Source organism: Salmo salar, chromosome ssa05 (assembly GCF_905237065.1).
Source record: "Salmo salar chromosome ssa05, Ssal_v3.1, whole genome shotgun sequence".
NCBI classification, from domain to species: Eukaryota; Metazoa; Chordata; class Actinopteri; order Salmoniformes; family Salmonidae; genus Salmo; species Salmo salar.
The window spans coordinates 74998374-75026348 of NC_059446.1; the positions used below are offsets into that span (position 1 = coordinate 74998374).

A 27975-nucleotide genomic window follows, 5' to 3' on the forward strand; every position below is an offset into this window, starting at 1 on the left:
AGTCAATGAACCTAGGATTTAGGCCTATAGGATTCCAATGGTTATGACAGGATGGGGAAAAACTGTATAAACATTCTCAGGATGATTCTATGCAAGATGGTCCCATACATTTCAAAGTGGAGTATGCGGGAATGAAACCAAAAAATATATTGTTTTCGTTTGTAAACATAATTAAAGCCTTAGGCCTAATATTTGACATTCAACCACAATAATGCTCAATAGAGATCATTTTTTAAATGAAATACAATTTCTAAACAATAAAAAAAACAGTAGGCTTTGGCTGTATAGGCTTACAATCTACTGCATCTCCCATAGCGCACATCAATCACCCTTCTCTCCCTCCCTTCTCTCCCGCCTCTTGGAGCTCCTGAAAGAGTGCGGTGTGTTGCTTTCAGCTTGTTTGAGACTGCTGTAACCCTCTACTCAGTGCTTCTACTACGGGCGCTTTCCGCTCAGAAGCCCCGGTTTTGTGAATGGGCTTCAGTCCGCTCTGACTTCAACCGTGCCCGGGTAGCGCAAGGAACGAATTCAGATATGCAAACAGGTAACTGCTTGGGAAAGAAGGGCCAAGAGAAAGCAAGGCTTGATATGTCGTCGCCATTTTGTTCTTTTTTTTTTAATATCATTATGTATTTCTAAATAATTTAGGGTACTTTGTGAACATAAGTTTTTAGGTACTTTTTAAAATCATTTAGATGCACATTGAACTGTTGAGGTATTTATTATTTCGGCCAACTGCACATATAGCTTCTGAATACATTTTCTCATGAAAGTTGCCTTTGCTAAGAGATTGCTGGCGTATGTGCTCATCATTTATTAAGAGTGAAGCTCGCAACTATGCAATCGAATAGAAAGCCTAGCTGTCAACAATGTTTTGGCACAGAATGACGCAGCCTCACGGGGGGCGTTCACCGTCCTCTAGCACAGTGCACGATCTGATCAGTCTGAAGGAAACAATGTAGCCGAACTTTCCCTTTTCCTGGCTGGCTGAGAAATAGTTACAAAATAAACTAAACAAAACTGTCCCGCGACTGATACCCCACCTCCCCCATTTTTGTATTACAAAATAAAACATAGGATTTTGTTTATGTAAAAAAAAGACTAAAATCACAAGGAATTCAGCTACACATTTGTTTAATTTAGGAAATATGTTCCCAAGTATACCACATTAAAAAAGAGACATGTCTTTTGTATGTGATCATGTCTCAATGTAATCAAGGTATGAAATTATTGTTATTTTCAAAATACAATCTATTATTGGTATTAGTTGTCGTGAATTTGCAGCATTATTATAATTATGCCCCGGCCCGTAACCATCGACTCCGCGGCTGAATCTACTTGTCTTCGCCTGCAGTACTGTAACAAGCTCTCCACCTAGCTGTCGAGACAAGTTACTACGGAGAATGCTACTGTAGTGTCTTCAACCCAGCGCTATGAAAACCGCCGCGCAAATGTTGTTCTCTTCTGTATCCAGCCAGCCTATGCGTAGGGTTTCCTAGGAGGAGTAGGCCTAGCGACTTTAGTTATGTAACCAAACCAATATCTGAATACATCGCATGATTGTTGACGGTTGTCGAGAGGATAGGACAGTATCACCAAGCTCTCTTATCTTGTCTAATGTAGGCTAAACGCAGTTCTGGGACGCGCACGCTCGGTAAGTAGCACGAATATGTCTAATTTTGTAGCATATCAAACCATCATGTTATGTTAGTTAGTAAGTATATGCTAGCGTGCTGTATCACAGCGTTGCAACAATATTGCATCTGTCAAATAATTTATTATGGGGGTGTGGGACCAGGGTTGAATTTTCCCTTCACAGACTGTGATAATATTTATTAAGCCAATGTTGCTGACACAAGTATTATAAGGTAGACAGAGGACAGATGAGGGAGGGGAAAGGGGCATGGACTCATCACACAAAAAAAGACTGTATCATCATAGAGAATTGTGATAATTGACAGACATGTAATAGTTTAATGGTTAAATTCGTTGTGCAATTATATGTATTATTGGTAAATGTTCTATGATATAGGCTATATGAATGACAACAACAACAATGGCACGTGTCATGTCATCACCTACGTTATGTGTGCACTGTGCGTAATGCCTACAAGCTACCATAGTTCACACGATCCATCGCCATTCGCAAAATAAACTAGTGCGTAATGTTGACATGACAGTGACACCGTGAACGCGGGTAGATCACACAAGTGAGTATCTCAACCGATCACTATCATGTACACTATCATGTATCATGTATCAACACTACATGACCAAAAGTATATGGACACCTGCTCTTCGAACATCTCATTCCAAAATCATAGGCATTAATATGGAGCTGGTCCCCCCCCCCCCCTTTGCTGCTATAACAGCCTCCACTCTTCTGGAAGGCTTTTCACTAGATGTTGGAACATTGATGCGGGGACTTGCTTCCATTCAGCCACAAGAGCATTAATAAGGTCGGGCACTGATGTTGGGCGATTAGGACTGGCTTGCAGTCTGTGTTCCAATTCATCCCAAAGGTGTTCGATGGGGTTGAGGTCAGGGCTCTGTGCATGCCAGTGCACACCGATCTTGACAAACCATTTCTGTATGGACACCACTTGTGTTTGGCTGCTCGGCTTGTGTTTGGCTGCTCAGCCAGGGAAACCCATTTAATGAAGCTCCTGACGAACAGTTATTGTGTTGACGTTGCTTTCAGAGGCAGTTTGGAACTCGGTTGTGAGCGTTGCAGCTGAGGACAGACGATTTTTATGTGCTACACACTTCAGCACCCAGGGGTCCCATTCTGTCAGCTTGTGTGGCCTACCACTTTGTGGCTGAGCCGTTGTTGCTCCCAGATGTTTCCACATTACAATATAAATAACAGCACTTACAGTTGACCGGGGCAGCTCTAGCAGGGCAGACATTTGATGAACTGACTTGATGGAAAAGTGGCATCCTATGACGGTGCCACGTTGAAAGTCACTGAGCTCTTCAGTAAGGCCATTCTACTGACAGTGTTTGTCTGGGGAGATTGCATGGCTGTGTGCGCAATTTTATACACCTGTCAGCAACGGATGTGGCTGAAATAGCCGAATCCCCTCATTTGAAGGGGTGTCCACATACTTTTGTATATCAAATTATCAAATCAAATCAAATGTATTTATATAGCCCTTCTTACATCAGCTGATATCTCAAAGTGCTGTACAGAAACCCAGCCTAAAACCCCAAACAGCAAGCAATGCAGGTGTAGAAGCATGGTGGCTAGGAAAAACTCCCTAGAAAGGCAAAAACCTAGGAAGAAACCTAGAGAGGAACCAGGCTATGAGGTGTGGCCAGTCCTCTTCTGGCTGTACCGGGTGGAGATTATAACAGGACATGGCCAAGATGTTCAAATGTTCATAAATGACCAGCAGGGTCAAAATAATAATAATCACAGTGGTTGTAGAGGGTGCAACAGGTCAGCACCTCAGGAGTAAATGTCAGTTGGCTTTTCATAGTCGATCATTCAGAGTATCTCTACCGCTCCTGCTGTCTCTAGAGAGTTGAAAACAGCTGGTCTGGGACAGGTAGCACGTCCGGTGAACAGGTCAGGGTTCCATAGCCGCAGGCAGAACAGTTGAAACTGGAGCAGCAGCATGGCCAGGTGGACTGGGGACAGCAAGGAGTCATCATGCCAGGTAGTCCTGAGGCATGGTCCTAGGGCTCAGGTCCCCCGAGAGAGAGAGAGAGAGAGAGAGAGAGAGAGAGAGAAAGAGAGAATTAGAGAGAGCATACTTAAATTTACACAGGACACTGGAGAAATACTCCACATATAACAGACTGACCCTAGCCCCCCGACACAAACTACTGCAGCATAAATACTGGAGGCTGAGACAGGAGGGGTCAGGAGACACTGTGGCCCCATCCGATATATATAGCGTATAATGGGATGCTCTGTCAGTAGTGTGTTGTCATAGAGATGCTAATGTACTAGTAGTTATGGCTGATAACAGTGACAGTCTGATGGAGATGGTTGGATATGAGAGGGCCCTTACAATGATTTAACCCACTGCTTGTTGAGTGCAGAGGATCACAATGATAATAGTGTCAAGTCTATCCATCACTCTGACATCCGCAATAGCTGTAGACCCGCTGCTTAAAGGCAGACTGAGCGAAATTACTTTGCCACGAGCAGCACCGGAGATATTGAGATGAGCAAGATGCAAGACTTCACTCTCACTCAGTCACACACAGTATCTGCGCATGTGCAGGGGTTCGCTTCACGCTGTTCACAGCATGGTAGCCAGGGCATCAAAACAGAGACTGTAATGCTCAATTACAGTAGTTGTTGCGAAAATTGACCCACTATGCTGTTTACTTTCTGCATCTACGTCATATCGCTGAGTCTACTTTTAATGTTGCGATATCGTTGACTGCTGGTTAGTTAGCACGACAGACACTACCTTGGAACAGACAGACAGGCTGTTTATAGGACTGAGGTTCATAACATTCGTATTTAGTCATAGTGAATAATACCATTAGCTTTTGTTCTGTCCAGTATGTATTGGCCACACCTCTTTCCTCAGTCTATCTACATGTAGGCTACGTGTGGGCCTGCTTGTTGACTCATGGCACTTGTACTTGTGTTATCTAAACACGTAATGTCGCCTATTCTATAATGCCATATTCTGAAAATTAAAGGTATTTCAACCTGTCACTCAATCTAGCCAACTTGACATTGTATTGACAAACAGGGCTATACTATATTGTACTGTAGTATACTGTACTATACTGTCCTCTATCTCACCATGTCTTCATGCCACTGTGACCTCCACAATATGTATTCTCTCTCTCTCTCTCTCTCTCTCTCTCTCTCTCTCTCTCTCTCTCTCTCTCTCTCTCTCTCTCTCTCTCTCTCTCTCTCTCTCTCTCTCTCTCTCTCTCTCTCTCTCTCTCTCTCTCTCTCTCTCTCTCTCTCTCTCTCTCTCTCTCTGTGTGTGTCTATCTGGGTCAGGCCACAGTAGTGGTCACTGTAGAGGTGACCAGTAGTCTGAGAGATACTGAGCTCTATATGATAACATGGTCTGACTGGAAGCCTCTTCAGAGGAGAAGGACAAGGCACTGTTGAGAGACAGATGAGTTGTTTCGTAAGAGGCTCTCCATAGAGAGTAAAGAATGTACAACAGGGTGTGTTTTATTAGGAAATGAAGAGAGAGAGAGAGGAATGAGACAGAGGGGAATGAGACAGAGGGGATGATAGGGAAAGAGTTATAGGAGATGGTGTTTGTTTTGGCGTGTATTGGTCAGCACATAGACTACAGAGCAAGTGTGTATGTGTGAGAGGGAGACAGAGAGAGGGAGACAGAGAGAGGGAGACAGAGAGAGGGAGACAGACAGAGGGAGACAGAGAGAGGGAGACAGACAGAGAGAGTAGAGTAAAGTATGGCTGTTCAGAGGAACGTTATTGTTGGGTGTGTTACTTGCCATAGCATCACATTAAAAGTCCATTTACAATGGGGTCAATGAAAAGCTTACTTGACTTAGAGGAAACCAGGGGAGGGGGAGGAATTCACAGTCGTTTCCAAAAATAAGTTTTGCCCGTTCCTACGGATTGGTGTTACACCACTACTGAGAGGGGAGGAGGGGAACGTTCTGGAGGACGTGAATGGAAGGATTGAGGTTGAAGAGGAGAAAAAGAATGAAGAGAAGAGGGGGAGGAAATATGGTTTTCATTAACATGGATACGGTGCCTGGTGCTGGGTTGACCGTTTTACTGTGTGGTCTGTTCCGAGAGAGAGAGTTGCAAAGGGTTGCTGACAGACATGAAACAGAGAAGGTTGGAGAGAAAAGAGAGAAAGGCAGAGTACAGTAGAGGGGAGGGAGGGAGGGAGGGGAGGAGGGAGGGAGGGAGGGAGGGAGGGAGGGAGGGAGGGAGGGAGGGAGGGAGGGAGGGAGGGAGGGAGGGAAAGGTAGCAGGGTTGTGGTGTGGAGAGAAGTAGAAGTTGGTATCGAGCATGAGCCCTTATATCTGTGATCCCTTCATGAAAGAAAGAAAGAAAGATGGAGGAAGGAAGGAATGATACCTTTTTAAAGAATTTGAAGAGAGTTTTCCAGTAAGTGCAGGCATTCTTGGAAAGGGCTGCTCTGCTGAGTATGATTGGTCCCCTGGGGTTCCGTTCAGTGAGGTCATCAGTGAGGTCATCATCTGAATCATCTCCTGAGTGACTTTACTGCCATCTGCTTCATACGACCACACACACACACACACACCATACACACACACACACACACACACACACACACACATACACACACACACACACACACACACACACACACACTATATACACATACACACACACACACACACACACACACACACACACACACACACACACACACACACACACACACATATATACACATACACACACACACACACACACACACACACACACACACACACACATATATACACAACACACACACACACACACACACACACACACATACACACGCGGCTAGGGAAATTGTATTGCAGCATTTTCTTCAGGACTTTGGCCGGAGAGAGCGGAGGAAAGAGAGGGAGCTGACTCCAGTTGTAGGGTTTAGTATAGTGTCGGGTTGCCAGGCTGGGTGATGCTGTGGTCAGCTGCAGTGGAGAACAGGACATAGCCTACTTGTAAGCTGACATTTAACTGGTGTCTTTGTCGTCTGTTGTAAGCATTATATTAAGTGCCATAGAGGCAGTATAGTTTCTGTGTTTTCACGTTCTTGTAAAGTACTTTACATTTGGATTGTCATTCTGTTGTTTTTCAGTAAAGCTGACAGAGACTTCTCCTGTTGTTGTTGTATTGCTGCTACTAATGTCTGGTGTCAGTGAAATGACCTCTTTCTCTGTCTGTTTCTCTCTTTCACTCCATCCTTCTCAGTTCAAGCCTGACTGACAGACAGAGAGGGACAGAGTGCTGGACAGTTGGGTCAAGAAAGCTTTTTGATATTTAATCTCTGAACAATACCTGTTCCCTCCCACCCTGGGTGCCTCACCCCCCACCCCTCCCCCCTCACATCTCTGATGGACCAGAGAGCGAAGGGGGGCCCATCTCTACCTCCACCATCCTCACCGCCTCTCCTCCCCACAACCCCACCACAGCAGTACCCAGAGAAAGAGGTAGGCGGTGGGACGAGGAAGAGGATAGAGAAGGAAGCAGGTGGTGCAGTACTGGAGGTGCTCATTGAGGGGCGCTGTGGTGCTGCAGGGCAGAGACAGCTCCCATTCCCAGGCAGAGAGAGGAGCTGCACTGAGGGCAATGTGAGGCTGAGGATCGGAGTCCAAACCGCCAAACACACCAAGAAACCCCCCAGGACCCTGGAGGGCTACGAGTGTAAACCCACCATCAGGACATACCAGAGGCCTGGGAGGGGGGCAGCAGGGAGGGGGAGTCAGGAGGGAGGGGGAGTGGGCAGGGGAACAGCCCTCTGGAGGAGGGGGACGGAGAGCAGAACCAGGGGTCAGACCCCAGCACCACCCAGACCAGGAAGATACACTCCTCCTCGCCTCCGTCTTCATCATCATCATCATCAACAGCCCCTACAACCACCCCTCCCAGCCCAGCCAACCCTCAGACTGCGCCAGCCAAACAGGTAAGAAGAGAACCACTACTACCTCACTGAATACCTGACCTGTTAATCGCTTGCTACTAGTTTATTACATTGACTAGTACTTCAGTTCTGTTTTATACACCGGCTCCCCTACAAATCTCTCCAGTGTGAAGAAGTATTCACATTTGACACAATTATATATTATTACACATTTATGTAGGCTTGTGCATGATATGCATTAGTGTTCAGTATGTGTGTTTCCTATTCATCCCCCAGCAGGCGTGCTATCCGGTCCAGAACACTCAGCGGTTCCTAATGGTTTCTAATAATAATAAGGTCAAGTGAGTGATTGTCTGGATAGAGAAAGTTAAACAGCAGCAGCAGTGGTGTGTTAGAAGAGAGAACAGGACTATTAATAGTCACACAGCACAGCAACTATTAGCAGCTGATCCAGACATTGGTCCATCAGCTCTTATGACAATCACCCACCCCAGAGAGTAGATTATTGCTTTAGCTGCAAACACACCAGTCAGGCTGCAACAACGCAGCTCCCAAATTACAGGACAAGCATGAAATGTCAAGCCTCCTCATCTCTATTCGTGGCCATTTATAGCTACCAATAGCACAGCTGCCTTTCTCTCTCTTTCTCGATCGCTCTCTAGTTCTCTCTCTACTCTGTCTCTTTCTCTCTGTCTATTTTTACCTCCCCTCTTTTCTCTACCTGCTCTCATTTCTCTTTCTCTCCACCTCTCTCTCTTTCTCGATCGCTCAATTTCTCCTCTTGCTGGGTCAACCTCATTTCAGTCTCCATCACCTCAGCTTCTCTCCTCCCATTTGTCCTAATTTCTCTATCTTTCTCTCGCTCTCTCTTCGTCTCTCTCGCTCTCTCTCTTTTCCTCTCTCCTTTCCTCTCTCTCTCTCTTCCTCTCACGCTCTCTCTCTCTTCCTCTCTTCCTCTCTTTCTGTCTCTTTCTCTCTCTCTCTCTTTGTCATTGTGTCCTTTAGCTGTCTTCCAACAGGCTTGCACCAGCACCCCACCCTTACTGTTTCTCTCTCTTGTTTGCTCTCCTTTTCCCTCCCTCTTTCTCTTTCCTCTCCCTGTCCTCTCTCTGACCCACTAATGCTAATGAACTATGCAGCTCTGAAACACATTACATTTACATACCTCTACTTCCTTGTCAACAAGGGCACAATGCTGTAAATTATTAGAAAATAGCAATTGTGTAATACATGAACAGAACTCTATCATAGGTCTAACCGGGATTCTTTTGGAGAAATATTTCTTTCAAATATTTTTGATTATATTAAAATCTTTACCTGTAAATTACCTAGATCTTTTCTGATAGATGACATAATAAATGACCAATCTGATCTGATAACAATGTGTTTATAACCATGTTTTCATCCCAGCAGGTCCCTGTGAACCTGGGCTATAAGAAGTCAGACACCCTACCGGAGAAACCAAGGCACCCTGACCCACCTGATGCCCACAGCAAACTACCCTCACCTGCCCAAATGGACCAGGCAACCCCCTCTGACCCCACAGCTTCATCTCCCCATTCCCCCCCTCCCTCATCACCCCATTCCCCCTTGGTAAAGGACCCTAGCGGTGAGGCAGGTGTTAAGGGGGAGGGAGGTATGCTGAATGGGGGAGTATCTACCTGCCATCCTACCAGACTCACAAAGGTCAAAGGTCGCAAACAGAACTGTTCTTCCTCAGCCACCCCCTCTAACGTGAACTCAACAACAAGACCTCCAGCCTCCAGCCCCCATCAGGCTGACATTGCAGCCCAGGAGAGGACTACAGGCTTCAGCTGCCCTCCTACACCGCCCCCATCCACACCCCTACTTCCAGACCAGAGAGGAGCCCCAGTGGCTGATGGGAGACTGAGTCCTGCTGCCTCCCTCACCAGCCTGAGCAGGGGACCATTACTACCGTCCTCTGTGGGAAATGAGAGAGGGAAGGAAGAGAAAGCCAAGAAGAAGAAAGAGAAAGATGACAAAGCGAGGGGTGAGAAAGGGAAGGGCAAGAGAGGGGAGAAGGGGAGAGGGAAGGAGGACAGAGGGAGGAATGAGAGTCCAAAGATGGACAGAGATGAGAGAGGGAAGGAGGGAACTGGGATGGATGAGAGCAGGAGGGATATGACGGGGAAGGAGGAGAGAAATGGGGACGAGGACAAGGAAAGAGAGAAGCCCAGAGACTTGAGGATGAATAAATCGCCCTCTTCTACAAAGTGTCAGATGTTGTCTGAGGTTCAGAGCAGGAAGACAGGTACACCCAGCCCAGACCTGACCAGAGGAACAGGGGAATCAGATGATACTGGTGCCCCCTCAAGACCCACCGTCTCTCCCTCCAACCCATCCACTGCCTCCTCTCCCCTCACCTCCCTCCCTCCTCCCTCTCTCTCTCTCCATTCTTCCTCTCCTCCTACTTCCCCCCGAGAGCAGGACAGCCGTCCGCTGAAGAAACGTAAGACCCGACGGCCAAGCTGGACCAGGCTGGTGAACCGGGCACAGAGACTGGCAGAGAACCCAGATGGCCCCCAAGATGCCCCCTTAGTTGCCCCACAGACCCCCACTACCCCCCAGACATCCCCCACTACCCCCCAGACACCCGCAACTACCAACTCACCCAACCTTCGGTCAGCTGAGTCATGCCTAGCCCCCTCCGTTCCCCCACCCTCCAGTCCGTCCTCCCTCTCCCCCTCTACCTCAACCCCTGTGAGACCCAGACCAGCAGGGCGACCCCCACCCCCCACCCAGTCTCATCTGTTGACCTCTGACCCTAGCCCTTCACCTGGACCTGACCGTCCCGTCTCTCAGGCCAGAAAAAGGGGTCGCCCCAAATCCCAAACCTCGAGCTTGGACGAACCCCAACCCAGACACTCCCCCAAACCTACCAGAGCTGAGGTGCTCCATCATGGGCATGATGAGACTCTGGACCCCCATGTGCTCAACCCAGTGCTGGATCACAGTCCCACCCTCACCAATCCCTCTAGCCCCAACCCCATGCCCAGGAAACGAGGTCGCCCCAAACGGCTGCCCCCCTCCCCCCTCCTCCCCAAACAGACTCTCCAGGACCAGAACAGGGGTACACTGACCCCCTCTGGAGGTGAGGAGGGGGGTAAAGACTTCCCCTCTGAAAAGGGGAACAGGAAGCTGAGGATGAGGAGCATCATCGGAGAGATGAAGAGGAGGAAGAGGAGGAGGCTACTCAGGGAAATGCTTTCTGGGTGTGGAGGGGGGAAGGAGGGGAGAGGAAGAGAGGGAGGTAGAGAGAACTCTCGTGGGGGTGCAGGAGGGGTGTGTGGGTTGGCCACAGCACCCTCCCTGTCCTCCTCCTTTGGGGGTAACCTAGGTCCCCAGATCAACGTGAGTAAGAGGGGGACCATCTACATGGGGAAGAGGAGAGGACGCAAACCCAAAGCTCCAGCTAACTCTAACCCTGCCTCTCAGTCCACACTGTTCACCAGTCTCTCTGGTCCCTCTCTCTTCTCCTCTCCCCAGCCCCATCCTCCCCTCTCTCACCCATTCCCCTCCCCATCTCTCACCCACTCCAGTGGAGCCCAGAGCCCTTACAGTGATGGAGGCTGCACAGAACCAGCTCCCTCCCTCTTCCTCCCCCACACCTTCTCCCTCCCCTCACCCTCCTCCTCCTGCGCATCACCACGTCCTCTCTCCTCCTCCTTCTCCTCCTCTTCATCCCTCTCTCCCTCCCTAAAGAGGAGTTCTCCAGGTCAGGGACGACATCCCCTCTTCCACCATCCCTCCAGCAGACTCTCTTCTCCTCCTCTTCCTCACCCTCCTCACCCTCCTCACCCTCCTCACCCCCATCTGCCTGTCTTCCCCGCACACCTGAAAGAGGCCACACCCTCACCTATCAGTAAATCACACAGCAAGGAGATGTTGCCTAGTGACAGTGTGATTGGAATGGACCACAACACTATCTCAGAGCGGGGGGAGAGGAGGGGCCGAGGGAGAGGGGGGGTAACCATGGGGATGACCTCAGATGTCACCAGGTCAGTGTTCCGGACAGGTTTAGGGGTCAACCTGAAGGGTCAGAGACAACCCTCGCCCTCCATGTTACTAGAACACCCCCCCCCTGTACCCTCACCCATCAGAGTGTCAGCCTCACCCCCCTCTCCCCCCTCTGCCTCCCCCAGACACACGCCTCCTTCTGACTTAGTGGAACCCAGAGACAGACACAGGCACAGGCGGAGGGGGTACGAATGTCCCTATACCTGCCCCCCCTGCCCCTGCCTAGGGCACAACCAGCGCTCCCACCTGGACCTCTGCCCCTGCCTCGGGCACCACACACACAAGAGACAGAAACACAAACGCAAGAGGAAGTACCAGCACCTGCTCATGCACGCGCACGACCCAGACTTCCTCTCTGAACTGGACGATCTCATTGGGCAGTTCAGCGAGGTCCGTATCGGTCGCCACCGTGATTGGGCGAGAGCTGGACTGGGGCAGGATCTCGATGAGAGTGGGGGGGAAAAGACGCCACTCTTCCTTATTGTCATCGCAAAATTTCCGCTCAAACGTTTACAGAATCAACTTGAGTGGATACTACTCACCTCACCCCCTGTCTTACCCCCCCTCACCCCTCCTTCTCCCCGCTCCACCCCCACCCCTGCCACGGCCTGCCTTATGGCAGCAGAAAGCCAGAGCAGAGGTTGAGGTGTGGGTGTCCCACCAAGCCCTGTGAGTCCCTAGACCAGGGTGACTGTGGCCAGGGGCGGAGGTGTGCCTTACAGGGTATCGCAGGGCACCTCCACCCCTCCTCTCTCAGTACCCCCCTGTCCTCCTCCACCACCTCTTCCACCACCCCCATGCCTCTGGGTTTTGGCTACTACAGAGGCTATCCTCTGACCATGGCCCATTACCCAAACCCCCACCCCTCCTTTCCCCTGCCTCCCCCTCACCCCTACGCCCCCCACCACCCCCACCTCCACCCCCCTCACCTCCTCCTCAACCCAGCCAGGTTCCACAGGAGGAGGAGCAGGCAGCTGAGGGAGGCTGGGTTGGGTGGAGGTGGAGGTGAGGACGTGGGGGTTAGGGGTGAAGGAAAGAGGGCCGGGGTCCGTTCCTGTCCAGCAGGGTCCATCCCTGGTAGGTCCTGTGTCTGTGGGGGGAGTGAACACAAGCTCAGACACAAACATCGTCACAGACAGCGTGATCGTGACGGAAAGGAAGAAGAGGAGGAGAGAGTTGCAGGGTCACAGCTAAGGTCAGAGTTCACCACAGGGTCAGGAGAAAGTAGAAAGACTGGAGGACAAGGGAGTGCTGGGTTGATGGAGTCTCCATGGCAACATAGGCACGGCAAATACCCCTCATCTTTCTTTTCTGCTTCTGCTAAACCAGCCTCTTCATCATCATCAGAGAGGCTCAAACACACGCCCCTCACCTGTCTAGGCTCCTCTCACCTGTCCTCGTTTGGGGAGGGCTGGGGGGGTCGGCAGAACCCCTGGCTGAGGAGAGGGGGGCTGGGGGCAGGATTCAGACCCCCCGATCCCACCTGGGGCACTCTGACAGAAGGGCAGAGAACGGCCGCTGTGGGGGGGTCAGAGAAAGAGGCGGGGGAGAGACACACACCCTGTCACAGCACCTTCACCCCCCCCGACACACACCAACCTCTTCACCTCCTCTGTCACCAGTGGGAGGGGCATGAGGAGCGGAAGAGACAATTGGAGACCAGGGAGTCAAGACGGGTCACTGAGGAGTGAGGAGCCATCACAGACAGAGAGGAGAGGCACAGGTGAGACGGGGGAATGTTGTGTGTGTGAGTGTGTGTGTGTGAGTGTGTGTGTGTGTGTGTGTGAGTGTGTGAGTGTGTGAGAGAGAGAATTATTGAAGCCAGGCACCCAGGCTAGACATACTACAGTGACAGCAGGTTTTCACATAGCAGAGACAGTAGTAAGGTTGGTAGACTGTCCTTCTCTCAGGTAATGTAATCACTACATCAGAGAGGAAATTAGTCTCTGTTCTTTTTATTACCACAGCAAGTTAGAGACATGAACAGAGAACCTGCATGACACATGAACTGTCACACATACACGCGTACACTCACACACGCACACATTATTTTCCCCTCATTTGTTGGTTCATTCTCAGTCTGTTAATAACCCTTCCAGTCCGATCTGCCAGAGATCTTAGAAATGTCTCTAGTTGTGAAGTTGGCCACCTGCTGTGCTGTTTGAGCCCTGGGCTATGAAGCTATGAGCAGAACACAGTCATTAGTTAACCACTAGTCTCTATGTATAGTCCTGTTCATGTGTCACTGTCTCAGCTGCTGCTTGTCTGTCTGCCTGGCTGGCCAACATACTGTACACTGTCTGCCTGGCTGGCCAACATACTATACTGTACACTGTCTGCCTGGCTGGCCAACATACTGTACACTGCCTGGCTGGCCAACATACTGTACACTGTCTGCCTGGCTGGCCAACATACTATACTGTACACTGTCTGCCTGGCTGGCTGGCCAACATACTATACACTGTCTGCCTGGCTGGCCAACATACTGTACACTGCCTGGCTGTCCAACATACGGGACTGTACACTGCCTGGCTGGCCAACATACTGTACACTGTCTGCCTGGCTGGCTGGCCAACATACTATACACTGTCTGCCTGGCTGGCCAACATACTATACTGTACACTGTCTGCCTGGCTGGCTGGCCAACATACTATACACTGTCTGCCTGGCTGGCCAACATACTGTACACTGCCTGGCTGGCCAACATACTGTACACTGTCTGCCTGGCTGGCCAACATACTATACTGTACACTGTCTGCCTGGCTGGCTGGCCAACATACTATACACTGTCTGCCTGGCTGGCCAACATACTGTACACTGCCTGGCTGTCCAACATACTGTACACTGTCTGCCTGCCTGGCTGGCCAACATACTGTACACTGTCTGCCTGGCTGGCCAACATACTATACTATACACTGTCTGCCTGGCTGGCCAACATACTGTACACTGCCTGGCTGTCCAACATACGGGACTGTACACTGCCTGGCTGGCCAACATACTGTACACTGCCTGGCTGGCCAACATACTGTACACTGTCTGCCTGGCTGGCCAACATACTGTACTGTACACTGCCTGGCTGGCCAACATACTGTACTGTACACTGCCTGGCTGGCCAACATACTGTACACTGCCTGGCTGGCCAACATACTGTACTGTACACTGCCTGGCTGGCCAACATACTGTACACTGCCTGGCTGGCCAACATACTGTACACTGCCTGGCTGGCCAACATACTGTACACTGTCTGCCTGGCTGGCTGGCCAACATACTGTACACTGTCTGGCTTGCTGGCCAACGTACTGTACACTGCCTGGCTGGCCAACATACTGTACACTGCCTGGCTGGCCAACATACTGTACACTGTCTGCCTGGCTGGCTGGCCAACATACTGTACACTGTCTGCCTGGCTGGCCAACATACTGTACTGTACACTGCCTGGCTGGCCAACATACTGTACACTGTCTGCCTGGCTGGCCAACATACTGTACACTGCCTGGCTGTCCAACATACGGGACTGTACACTGCCTGGCTGGCCAACATGCTGTATTGTACACTGCCTGGCTGGCCAACATACTGTACACTGCCTGGCTGGCCAACATACTGTACACTGCCTGGCTGGCCAACATACTGTACACTGCCTGGCTGGCCAACATACTGTATTGTACTCTGCCTGGCTGGCCAACCTACTGTACTGTACACTGCCTGGCTGGCCAACATGCTGTATTGTACAATGCCTGGCTGGCCAACATACTGTACTGTACACTGCCTGGCTGGCCAACATGCTGTATTGTACACTGCCTGGCTGGCCAACATACTGTATTGTACACTGCCTGGCTGGCCAACATACTGTACTGTACACTGCCTGGCTGGCCAACATGCTGTATTGTACACTGCCTGGCTGGCCAACATACTGTACTGTACACTGCCTGGCTGGCCAACATACTGTACACTGCCTGGCTGGCCAACATACTGTATTGTACTCTGCCTGGCTGGCCAACATACTGTACACTGCCTGGCTGGCCAACATACTGTATTGTACACTGCCTGGCTGGCCAACATACGGGACTGTACACTGCCTGGCTGGCCAACATACTGTATTGTACACTGCCTGGCTGGCCAACATACTGTACACTGCCTGGCTGGCCAACATACTGTGCTGTACACTGCCTGGCTGGCCAACATACTGTACTGTACACTGCCTGGCTGGCCAACATACTGTACTGTACACTGCCTGGCTGGCCAACATACTGTACTGTACACTGCCTGGCTGGCCAACATACTGTACACTGCCTGGCTGGCCAACATACTGTACACTGTCTGCCTGGCTGGCTGGCCAACATACTGTACACTGTCTGCCTGGCTGGCCAACATACTGTACTGTACACTGCCTGGCTGGCCAACATACTGTACACTGCCTGGCTGGCCAACATACTGTACACTGCCTGGCTGGCCAACATGCTGTACTGTACACTGCCTGGCTGGCCAACATACTGTACACTGCCTGGCTGGCCAACATACTGTACTGTACACTGCCTGGCTGGCCAACATACTGTACTGTACACTGCCTGGCTGGCCAACATACTGTACACTGCCTGGCTGGCCAACATACTGTACTGTACACTGCCTGGCTGGCCAACATGCTGTACACTGCCTGGCTGGCCAACATACTGTACACTGCCTGGCTGGCCAACATACTGTACACTGCCTGGCTGGCCAACATACTGTACACTGCCTGGCTGGCCAACATACTGTACTGTACACTGCCTGGCTGGCCAACATACTGTACACTGCCTGGCTGGCCAACATGCTGTACACTGCCTGGCTGGCCAATATACTGTACACTGCCTGGCTGGCCAACATACTGTACTGTACACTGCCTGGCTGGCCAACATACTGTACACTGCCTGGCTGGCCAACATACGGTACTGTACACTGGCTGGCCAACATACTGTACACTGCCTGGCTGGCCAACATACTGTACACTGCCTGGCTGGCCAACATACTGTACACTGTCTGCCTGGCTGGCCAACATACTGTACTGTACACTGCCTGGCTGGCCAACATACTGTACACTGCCTGGCTGGCCAACATACTGTACTGTACTCTGCCTGGCTGGCCAACATACTGTACACTGCCTGGCTGGCCAACATACTGTACTGTACACTGCCTGGCTGGCTGGCCAACATACTGTACACTGCCTGGCTGGCCAACATACTGTACTGTACACTGCCTGGCTGGCCAACATACTGTATTGTACATTGGCTGGCTGGCTGGCTGAGCGGCTGGCCAACATACTGTACAGTACACTGTCTGCCTGGCTGGCCAACATACTGTACAGTACACTGCGTGGCTGGCTGGCCAACATACTGTACTGTACATTGGCTGGCTGGCTGGCTGAGCGGCTGGCCAACATACTGTACTGTACACTGCCTGGCTGGCTGGCTGAGCGGCTGGCCAACATATAATACTGTATACTGCCTGCCTGCCTGGCTGGCTGGCCAACATACTGTACTGTACACTGCCTGGCAGGCTGGCTGGCTGGCTGTCTGGCAAACATACTGTACACTGCCTGGCTGAGTGGCTGGCCAACATACTGTACACTGCCTGGCAGGCTGGCTGAGCGGCTGGCCAACATACTTTACTATACACTGCCTGGCTGGCTGGCCAACATACTGTACTGTACACTGCCTGGCTGGCTGGCTGGCTGGCAAACATACTGTACACTGCCTGGCTGAGCGGCTGGCCAACATACTTTACTATACACTGCCTGCCTGGCTGGCTGGCTGGCAAACATACTGTACACTGCCTGACTGAGTGGCTGGCCAACATACTGTACACTGCCTGGCTGAGTGGCTGGCAAACATACTGTACACTGCCTGGCTGAGTGGCTGGCCAACATACTGTACACTGCCTGGCTGAGTGGCTGGCCAACATACTGTACTATACACTGCCTGGCTGGCTGGCTGAGCGGCTGGCCAACATATAATACTGTACACTGCCTGCCTGCCTGCCTGCCTGCCTGCCTGGCTGGCTGGCAAACATACTGTACTGTACACTACCTGCCTGTCTGGCTGTCTGGCTGGCTGGCTGGTTGGCTGGGCAACATACTGTACTATACACTGTCTGGCTGTCTGGCCAACAATACAGTACACTGCCTACCTGGCTGGCTGGCCAACATACTGTACTCTACACTGCCTGGCTGGCTGGCCAACATACTGTCCTGTACACTGGCTGGCTGGCTGGCCAACATACTGTACTCTACACCGCCTGGCTGGCCAACATACTGTACTCTACACTGCCTGGCTGGCCAACATACTGTACTCTACACTGCCTGGCTGGCTGGCTGGCTGGCCAACATACTGTACTCTAAACTGCCTGACTGGCTGGCCAACATACTGTACTCTACACTGCCTGACTGGCTGGCCAACATACTGTACACTGCCTGACTGGCTGGCCAACATACTGTACTGTACACTACCTGCCTGGCTGGCTGGCTGGCTGGGCAACATACTGTACTATACACTGTCTGGCTGTCTGGCCAACAATACAGTACACTGCCTACCTGGCTGGCTGGCCAACATACTATACTGTACACTGCCTGGCAGACTGGCCAACATACTGTACTGTACACTGCCTGACTGGCTGGCTGGCTGGGCAACATACTGTACTATACACTGTCTGGCTGTCTGGCCAACAATACAGTACACTGCCTACCTGGCTGGCTGGCCAACATACTATACTGTACACTGCCTGCCTGACTGTCCAACACACTGTACTGTACACTGCCTGACTGGCTGGCCAACATACTGTACTCTACACTGCCTGACTGGCTGGCCAACATACTATACTGTACACTGCCTGGCTGACTGGCTGGCCAACATACTGTACTCTACACTGCCTGACTGGCTGGCCAACATACTGTACTCTACACTGCCTGGCTGGCCAACATACTGTACTCTACACTGCCTGACTGGCTGGCCAACATACTGTACTCTACACTGCCTGGCTGGCCAACATACTGTACTCTACACTGCCTGGCTGGCTGGCTGGCCAACATACTGTACTCTACACTGCCTGGCTGGCTGGCTGGCCAACATACTGTCCTGTACACTGGCTGGCTGGCTGGCCAACATACTGTCCTGTACACTGGCTGGCTGGCTGGCCAACATACTGTCCTGTACACTGGCTGGCTGGCTGGCCAACATACTGTCCTGTACACTGGCTGGCTGGCTGGCCAACATACTGTCCTGTACACTGGCTGGCTGGCTGGCCAACATACTGTCCTGTACACTGGCTGGCTGGCTGGCCAACATACTGTCCTGTACACTGGCTGGCTGGCTGGCCAACATACTGTCCTGTACACTGGCTGGCTGGCTGGCCAACATACTGTCCTGTACACTGGCTGGCTGGAAAAACCCTAGAAGGAAAGGCTGCTCAGTCAGTGTTAATGTTGGGGAATTTTGGAAAGATGGGAAGAAAGGAGATACTTGAGGAGAAGTGATGGATAGAGGGATGGCGGGGGACTGATAGTGAGGGAGGATAGAGAGGGAGGGCAGAGGGAGGGAGGTAGAGAGTTGTTTTTGAGAGGGGAGGAGGGAGGATGGATTTGTTTGGCAGTCGCACATCATCTAACCAGACACATATGTGACTGAGCACACACAGCCCACACACACATTCTAATGTATAATTTGTGTGTGTGGGTGTTTGTGTGTGTGGGGGTGTTTATACCAGAGGGTGCTTGTGGGAGGAGATATAGGTGGACGGGCTCTTTGTAATGCCTGGAATGGAATCAGTAGAATGGTACCAAACACATCAAATACATGGAAAGATTGACTCTGTTCCAATGATTCTATTCCAGCCACTGCAATGAGCCCGTCCTCCTAAAGCTCATTCCACCAGCCTCCTCTGGTGCATACCGTGTGTGAGTGAGTGAGAGAGACTGCTTGTTGTGATTCCCAGAAGGGGAGTATATGATTTCAGGGGAATACCAGGCAGCAGTGCAAAGGAAGTGTAGAGTCACCCAATCCCAGGGACACACTGAGACAGACTGCTGCTCTTTCAGTTACTGATACATATACACCTCTCTCTCTCTCTCTCTCTCTCTCTCTCTCTCGCTCTCTCTTCCCCTCTCTTTATTTCCCAATCATTCCCTTTCTCCTCTCTCTCTCTTCCCCTCTCTTTATTTCCCAATCATTCCCTTTCTCCTCTCTCTCTCTTCCCCTCTCTTTATTTCCCAATCATTCCCTTTCTCCTCTCTCTGTCTCCCACCTCTCTCTCTCTCCTCTCTCTCTCTTCCCCTCTCTTTATTTCCCAATCATTCCCTTTCTCCTCTCTCTGTCTCCCATCTCTCTCTCCTCTCTCTCTCTTCCCCTCTCTTTATTTCCCAATCATTCCCTTTCTCCTCTCTCTGTCTCCCACCTCTCTCTCATCTCTCTCTCTCGCTCCCTGTCCTCGCTCCAATTACTTCTCTCTGGACTCAAGACCCACACTATGACCTGAGCAGGAGGCAACTGAAGTGGCTGAGAACCGGTCAGAGTTTTGGGGCTAAGAGAGGGCCTGGACGACCCAGGAAGAACCCTCTAGCCTCCCCTTTGGTCTCCCCCTTCCTCTCTCCTACAAGCCAACCAAACCCTCCAACTGAGACAGACGTCCAGAACAGAGACAGAAACAGAGGAGGAGGAGATTCAGTACAAGAGGTGATTGAAGCTGTGATTCAGAGCCAGAGGAGGAGAAGACGGAAGAGGAGGTGCATTGAGAAAGAGGAGGTCGAACATCCATCCTGTCTCCAAAGGTAAACCGTCAGAACTCACCCTTATCCCAACTGACCCAGCGAGTGCCCTCGCAGATGGTCGCAAAGTTTAACGCAACAACATTTCACTCCCACAGCGATCAAAGCGTTACTGAGAAAGTCTAGAAAATGCATGCTGTTTTACATACCCTGCAACTAGCTGCTAGATGTGCACTGAAGACTTAATACCTCACACAGACAAAGTATATTAACACATGGTTGACAGCACTGTGTGCTAAGCCAGTGCCCTTTCTCTCTCTTTTTCTTTCTCTCTATCCTATCTCTCGCTCTCTCACTTTATTCCTTCCTCTTAGTTCTGGTGAAGGTGAGCCAGTCACCCACACCCCCTCCATATGCACAGGCCAATCAGAGCTAACCCAAACTCCATCCCTAACCCCAGCCAGCCAATCAGATAAGGGAGCTGACCAGCTGCCTAGGAAGAGGTTTCAGAGGGCGGGGCTCTACTCAGATGACTACAAAACTACAGAGTGAGTTTTCATTCACCCGTTCATACAAACTAACTTCACATACTCTGAATTGATTTCACAAATGGTGTGTATTCTATTCATTTCCTAGTGTAAATGTGTCTCTTCCCCAGTCCCTCCTCTCAGAACCAGCTGAACAGAGAGAGACTGGAATATACACCAGGAGAACAAGACTACAGCCTCCTGCCTGCTCCCATACATGTTGGTGAGTTTTGATTTGACCTTTATTTAACCAGGTAGGCCAGTTGAGAACAAGTTCTCATTTACAACTGTGACCTGGCCAAGATAAAGCAAAGCAAAGCAGTGCAACACAGACAACAACACAGAGTTACACATGGAATAAAGAAACGTACAGTCAATAACACAATAGAAAAAGTCTATATACAGTGTGTGCAAATGGTGTGGAGGGAAGGCAATAAATAGGCCATAGTAGCGAAGTAATTACAATTTAGCAAATTAACACTGGAGTGATAGATGTGCAGATGATGATGTGCAAGTAGAAATACTGGTGTGCAAAAGAGCAAAAAAAGTCAATTAAAACAATATGGGGATGAGGTAGGTAGATTGGATGGGCTAATTATAGATGGGCTGTGTACAGCTGCAGCGATCGGTAAGCTGCTCAGATAGCTGATGTTTAAGTTAGTGAGGGAGATATAAGTCTCCAACCTCAGCGATTTTTTATTTTTATTTTTTATTTTTATTTTTTAATTGCAATTCGTTCCAATCATTGGCAGCAGAGAACAAGGAAAGGCGGCCAAAGGGGGTGTTGACTTTGGGGATGACCAGTGAGATATACCTGCTGGACCGCGTGCTACGGGTGGGTGTTGTTAGGGTGACCAGTGAGCTGAGATAAAGCTTTACCTAGCATAGACTTATAGATGACCTGGAGCCACTGGGTCTGGCGACGAATATGTAGCGAGGGCCAGCCGACAAGAGCATACAGGTCGCAGTGGTGGGTGGTATATGGGGCTTTGGTGACAAAACGGGTGGCAGTGTGATAGACTGCATCCAGTTTGCTGAGTAGAGTGTTGGAGGTTATTTTGAAAATGACACCGAGGATCGGTAGGATAGTCAGTTTTACGAGGGTATGTTTGGCAGCGTGAGTGAAGGATGCTTTGTTGCGAAATAGGAAGCCGATTCTGGATTTAATTTTGGATTGGAGATCTTTAATATGAGTCTGGAAGGAGAGTTTACAGTCTAGCCAGACACCTAGGTATTAGTAGTTGTCCACATATTCTAAGTCAGAACCGTCCAGATTAGTGATGCTGGACGGGCGGGCAGGTGCGTGCAGCGATCGGTTGAAGAGCATGCATTTAGTTTTACTAAGAGCAGTTGGAGGCCACGGAAGGAGTGTTGTATGGCATTGAGGCTCGTTTGGGGGTTTGTTAGCGCAGTGTCTAAAGAAGGGCCAGATGTATACAGAATGGTGTCGTCTGCGTAGAGGTGGATCAAGGAATCACCCGCAGCAAGAGCGACATCATTGATGTATACAGAGAAAAGAGTCGGCCTGAGAATTGAACCCTGTGGCAGCCCCATAGAGACTGCCAGAGGTCCGGACAACAGGCCCTCCGATTTGACACACTGAACTCTATCAGAGAAGTAGTTGGTGAAACAGGCGAGGCAGTCATTTGAGAAACCAAGGCTGTTGAATCTGCCGAGAAGAATGTGGTGATTGACAGAGTCGAAAGCCTTGGCCAGTTCGATGAATACAGCTGCACAGTACTGTTTTCTATCGATGGAGGTTATGATATTGTTTAGTACCTTGAACGTGGCTGAGGTGCACCCATGACCAGCTGGGAAACCGGATTGCACAGCGGAGAAGGTACTGTGGGATTCGAAATGGTCAGTGATCTGTTTGTTAACTTGGCTTTCGAAGACTTTTGAAAGGCAGGGCAGGATGGATATAGGTCTGTAACAGTTTGGGTCTAGAGTGTCACCCCTTTTGAAGAGGGGGATGACCGCGGCAGCTTTCCAATCTTTAGGAGTCTCGGACGATACGAAAGAGAGGTTGAACAGACTGGTAATAGGGGTTGCAACAATGGCGGCAGATCATTTTATAAAGAGATGGTCTATCCCAGCTGATTTATACGGGTCCAGGTTTTGCAGCTCTTTCAGAACATCTGCTATCTGGATTTGGGTGAAGGAAAAGCTGGGGAGGCTTGGGCAAGTAGCTGCAGGACAAGTAAGCTGCAGGGGGTGCGGAGCTGTTGGCTGGAGTTGGGGTAGCCAGGAGGAAAGCATGGCCAGCTGTAGAGAAATGCTTATTGATTATCGGTGGTGACAGTGTTTCCTAGCCTCAGTGCAGTGGGCAGCTGGGAGGAGGTGCTCTTATTCTCCATGGACTTTACAGTGTCCCAAAACTTTTTGGGGTTAGAGCTACAGGATGCACATTTCTGTTGGAAAAATCTAGCCTTTGCTTTCCTAACTGATTGGTTCCTGACTTCCCTGAAAAGTTGCATATCGCGGGGACTATTCGATGCTATTGCAGTCCGCCACAGGATGTTTTTGTGCTGGTCGAGGGCAGTCAGGTCTGGAGTGAACCAAGGGCTATATCTGTTCTTAGTTCTACATTTTTTGAAAGGGGCAGGCTTATTTAAGATGGTGAGGAAATTACTTTTAAAGAATGACCAGGCATCCTCTACTGACGGGAGGAGGTCAATATCCAAGGCCTGCTCGCAGAAGTGTTTTAGGGAGCGTTTGACAGTGATGAGGGGTAGTCTTGTGACTGTGGACCCATAGCGGATGCAGGCAATGAGGCAGTGATCGCTGAGATCCTGATTGAAATCAGCAGAGGTGTATTTGGAGGGTAAGTTGGTCAGGATAATATCTATGAGGGTGCCCATGTTTTTGGATTTAGGGTTGTACCTGGTGGGTTCCTTGATAATTTGTGTGAGATTGAGGGCATCTAGCTTAGATTGTAGGACTACTGGGGTGTTAAGCATATCCCAGTTTAGGTCACCTAACAGAATGGTGTGTGTGTGTGTGTGTGTGTGTGTGTGTGTGTGTGTGTGTGTGTGTGTGTGTGTGTGTGTGTGTGTGTGTGTGTGTGTGTGTGTGTGTGTGTGTGTGTGTGTGTGTGTGTGTGTGTGTGTGTGTGCGTGAGATTGTGTGTGTGAGTGAGATTGTGTGTGTCAGGTTTTTAACACCCCCCTTTCTCTCACAGGGAAGTACCTAAGAATGAGACGTATTGACTTTCAGTTGCCCTTTGACGTCATGTGGCTCTTCAGGCACAACCAGGTGTGTAACACACTATGCACACACACACACACACACAGAATAAACTCACTCACTTGAATGACCATGTCTCTGTGTGTTCCAGCTCCACAAAGAGCCAGATGTTCATCTGACCAGAGAGATCTCATCCTGTGAGTACCCTAAAGTCACAGCTGGCTCCTGTATGTGCATACGGTGCATACCATACACAACGTTAATACTGTAGTGTGTACATCAATACTTGACTTCAACATGACTTACCATCCTACTTGGTTGGGGGGGGGACATCCCACTGTTGCAGTGACACGTTGAAAGTATTCGGTCTGTGTGGAGGGATCCATACCTCATTATCTCTCTGTCTTTGTTTTCCTCCCAGACCAACCAAAAGAGAAGAGCCTGTCCAGTCACCAGACAGGGGTGTCCCTCCCTCCCTCTCCCCAGGAGGAGTGTTCCAGTCCCAGTAAGAAGCTGTTTCCCTACCTGGACATGGAGCCTATGACCACCAGTGACAGGTAAAGACAGAAGACAACCTGCCATGTCAGTACACATGGAGGTGCAGACTAGTAGTTTGTGTGCATTTCTCAAAATAATGATCTTATTTATGTATTTGTTTGATTGTCAGGATGTTCGTCCTGAAGCACCGCGTGTTCCTTTTGAGGAACTGGGAGAGGGTCAGAGACAGACAGATACGCCTGAGGAGGGGGAGAGAGGGGGAACGAGAGAAAGATGGAGGAGGAGTTTCCAGCTATGTAGCTACTGGGGACAACAACAGCCACATCATGTCAGGTCCATGAAGCAAGTGTGTGTGTTAGTTTAAGTTTTTGTAGGTGTGTGTGTGTGTGCTCGCACGCCTGTGTGTGTGCGCCTGTGTGTCAGTGTGTTTTATTTTAAATGTGTTCATTGTCTTTCAGTAGTATTGTACTGAGTGTATGTTTATATGGACATAAATGTGTGTGTTCATCTCAGTGCTCAGTTTAGCTCTCTGTTTTACAGTATTTATTGAGCCATATCATATTCAGCATTACACACACAGCAGTTTTCCAACCACAGAAATAAGTGCTTTCCCATTTCTGTCATCTCTTCACTGCCGTCCAAGAACATCCAGCTAGGTTCAGCTTTCCCCATAAACTATCAACCAAAATGTATTTCCATCAAACAGTCACCAGCTAAGAACAGACACTCATAAAGGAATTTTAAGGACATCTACTGTATATATATACACACACACACACACACACACACACACACACACACACACACACACACACACACACACACACACACACACACACACACACACAATACCATCCATGGGCACTAAGGTTCTTTCCCCTCCCTCTAGGTCGACAAATGGCGGTGAAGAAGAAGGTTGTGTGGACTAGTGAGCCCCTTCGTGATCCCCAGTGCCCCCATAACCCCCTCAGCACCACGCTCCATGTGAGTGCTCTCCTCTGAGTGCTCTCCCTGTACTGTAACTGTAAAGATATTCACTCATTAGTGTCTCCCATGAGGGCTGTCTTGAAGTATTCATATGGAGTTCTTTGTCTGTGTCACTAATTCTTATAACTAACTCCTGATGCCGCATCTGCCCCCACCACAGCTCACTCAGAACAGACAAGAGGAGAAAAAACAGGTGGAGGAGGAAGAGGAGGGCTGGAGGGAAGTCCGGAAGGAGCGACTGAACAACATACTCCTGAAGCTGCGGCAGACATGATTGGTGAGAGAGGACAAGGAAGGAAGGAGGGGGGAAATCTCAGCTCAGTCTCTCTTCTTCTTCCAAGTAGCTCAGTTCAGCTAACTTTGCACTAGTGTTGGGGGGAAAAAGCTTCCCTGAAATGATTTGTTATAAAGATGATTTTGGGCGTTGTTTCTGAGAGGAATGAGGGTGTTGTTGTTTACTGTACCATTGAGAATGATTGACAGATGGTCAGCAGACCAGTGACAGTCTGATTTAATAGTCAGAGAGGGTGGAAGGGATCGATGGAGAGCATAGAGTCTTAGGGCTTGATTCAATTCGTATTGCGGAAGATCCGCATTATAGCTCGATTTAAATGTAAAGGAAATGTTCCCGTGTTCTCACAGACTACATTCACAGTAAACGCTGCATGTCGGCTCAATCTCAAATTACCATGACAATATCATTTTTTACAATTTTACCCCCTTTTTTGTGATATCCAATTATGATCTTGTCTCATCGCTGCAACTACCCAATGGTCTCGGACAGGCGAAGGTCGAGTCATGCGTCCTCCAAAGCGTGACCCAAGCCGCTCTTCTTAACACCTGCTTGCTTAACCGGAATGTGTCGGAGGAAACACCGGCCAACTGATGACTGTCAGCTTGCAGGTGCCTGGCCTGCCACAAGGAGTCGCTAGAGCGCGATGAGCCAAGTAAAGCCCCCTCCGGGCCAAACCTTCCACTAACCCGGACAACCCTGGGCCAATTGTGCGCCGTCCTATGGGACTCCCGGTCACAGCCGGGATCGAACCCCAGGCTGTAGTGTCACCGCAACACTGCGATGCAGTGCCATAGACCGCTGCACCACTTGGGAGGCCTACCTCTACATTTTTATGCAGATCTTCCGCGATACACAGCCCTTAGGGTTTGATTCAATCCCTGTCGCTGAAGTTCGGCGCTATAGCATGATTCAAGTGTAAAGGTCATTTCCAATTGAGCCGACATATGCAGTTTTTACCGTGAATGCAGTCTCCGCTAATGCGGGACATTTCCTTTAATGTTCTCTTCAGCTCTACGTATTGAATCAAGCCTTTAATGTAAAAGTGCCATGTTGTAAATAAACTGACGCCTAAGTGAGTTCAATCTCCAAATGCAATACGTCCTGTAAGGATTTCAGTACAGTAACTTTAATATCAGTACCAGTACCAGCTAGAGACCCTTCTATGTATCAAACCAAGTAGTTTTTATTGCCTTAGTGAATATGATCATTTCAAGATCGTTATATTGTACCAATGATAATGCAGTAACATTGACCTAAGTAATGTAATGAATCAATTTCATAATTGATAGTTATTATCTAAGCGTTAAAGTTAATAGTCAAAGGCCTTCATTTTGCTACAAAGTGTTAAACATAACTGACCTATGTTAAATATTGCTATGATTGTATATGACTTTCTTTTCTTCACCTCTATACTTTTTCTGACTGATGGAATGTTCTTTTATTTTATTTTGGTCAATCAGGAAAATGAATTGAATCTGAGATTTGTAACCGTTCATTTGTACAGTTCTCTTTGGTGCAGTTTCTAGTTTGACTTTGAACACTAAGTTGAATGTTTTATAGTTGACCTGTGTATTTGCTTCACTCACTATTTCCAATGGGTGATTAGGAATATTATAGCATTCATCAATATAGTGAAGGGTTATTTATGTAGTTTGCATGAAATGTAACTTTGGGCTGGATTCAATCCGTATCGCGGAAGATCGCATTAAAGTGTAAAGGTAACTTCCGATTAGGCCGACATAGGCAGTGTTTATCGTGAATGCAGTCTCCACGAACGTGGGAACATTGCCTTTAAATTTAAATGGAGCTATAACGCAGATCTCCCGTGATACTTCTGCGATGCGGTGAGAATCCAGCCCTTTGTTGTACAATTTAAATTGCTGCTTATAACCTGTCTTTGGAGAAAATACCACAGAGTTCATCTGACAGAATGTCATTTCAAACATTGACCTTATTATCAATAACAATAAAATGGCGTTTTTGTTTACAGAGCATTGTGGACTAGTTATATTCTAAAGCACTTAACCCTTCATACTATCACAGGCCCATGAATATCGCTGCTCCTCCATCCTTATGAAGACGCTGCGTAACTGGTGGGATATTCCTTACACATAATGGAGCCACTGCTAAATAACCAACATGTAAATGTG

General features: G+C 49.4%; 1 protein-coding gene across 1 annotated transcript; it reads left to right on the top strand.

The window, feature by feature from the left end:
• The first annotated feature begins 607 nt into the window (after positions 1–607).
• LOC106605880 (histone-lysine N-methyltransferase ASH1L) lies at positions 608–27817 on the top strand. Its single transcript, XM_045717753.1, has 15 exons — positions 608–1654; positions 6897–7608; positions 8977–12244; positions 12550–12681; positions 12934–13061; positions 13105–13327; positions 20086–20395; positions 20707–20880; positions 20991–21082; positions 24041–24114; positions 24197–24242; positions 24467–24602; positions 24713–24876; positions 25433–25527; positions 25691–27817. The coding sequence occupies exons 3-15, from the start codon at positions 9082–9084 to the stop codon at positions 25802–25804; spliced, it is 4851 nt and encodes a 1616-aa protein (XP_045573709.1). The 5' UTR covers positions 608–1654; positions 6897–7608; positions 8977–9081; the 3' UTR covers positions 25805–27817.
• Positions 27818–27975: the final 158 nt, after the last annotated feature.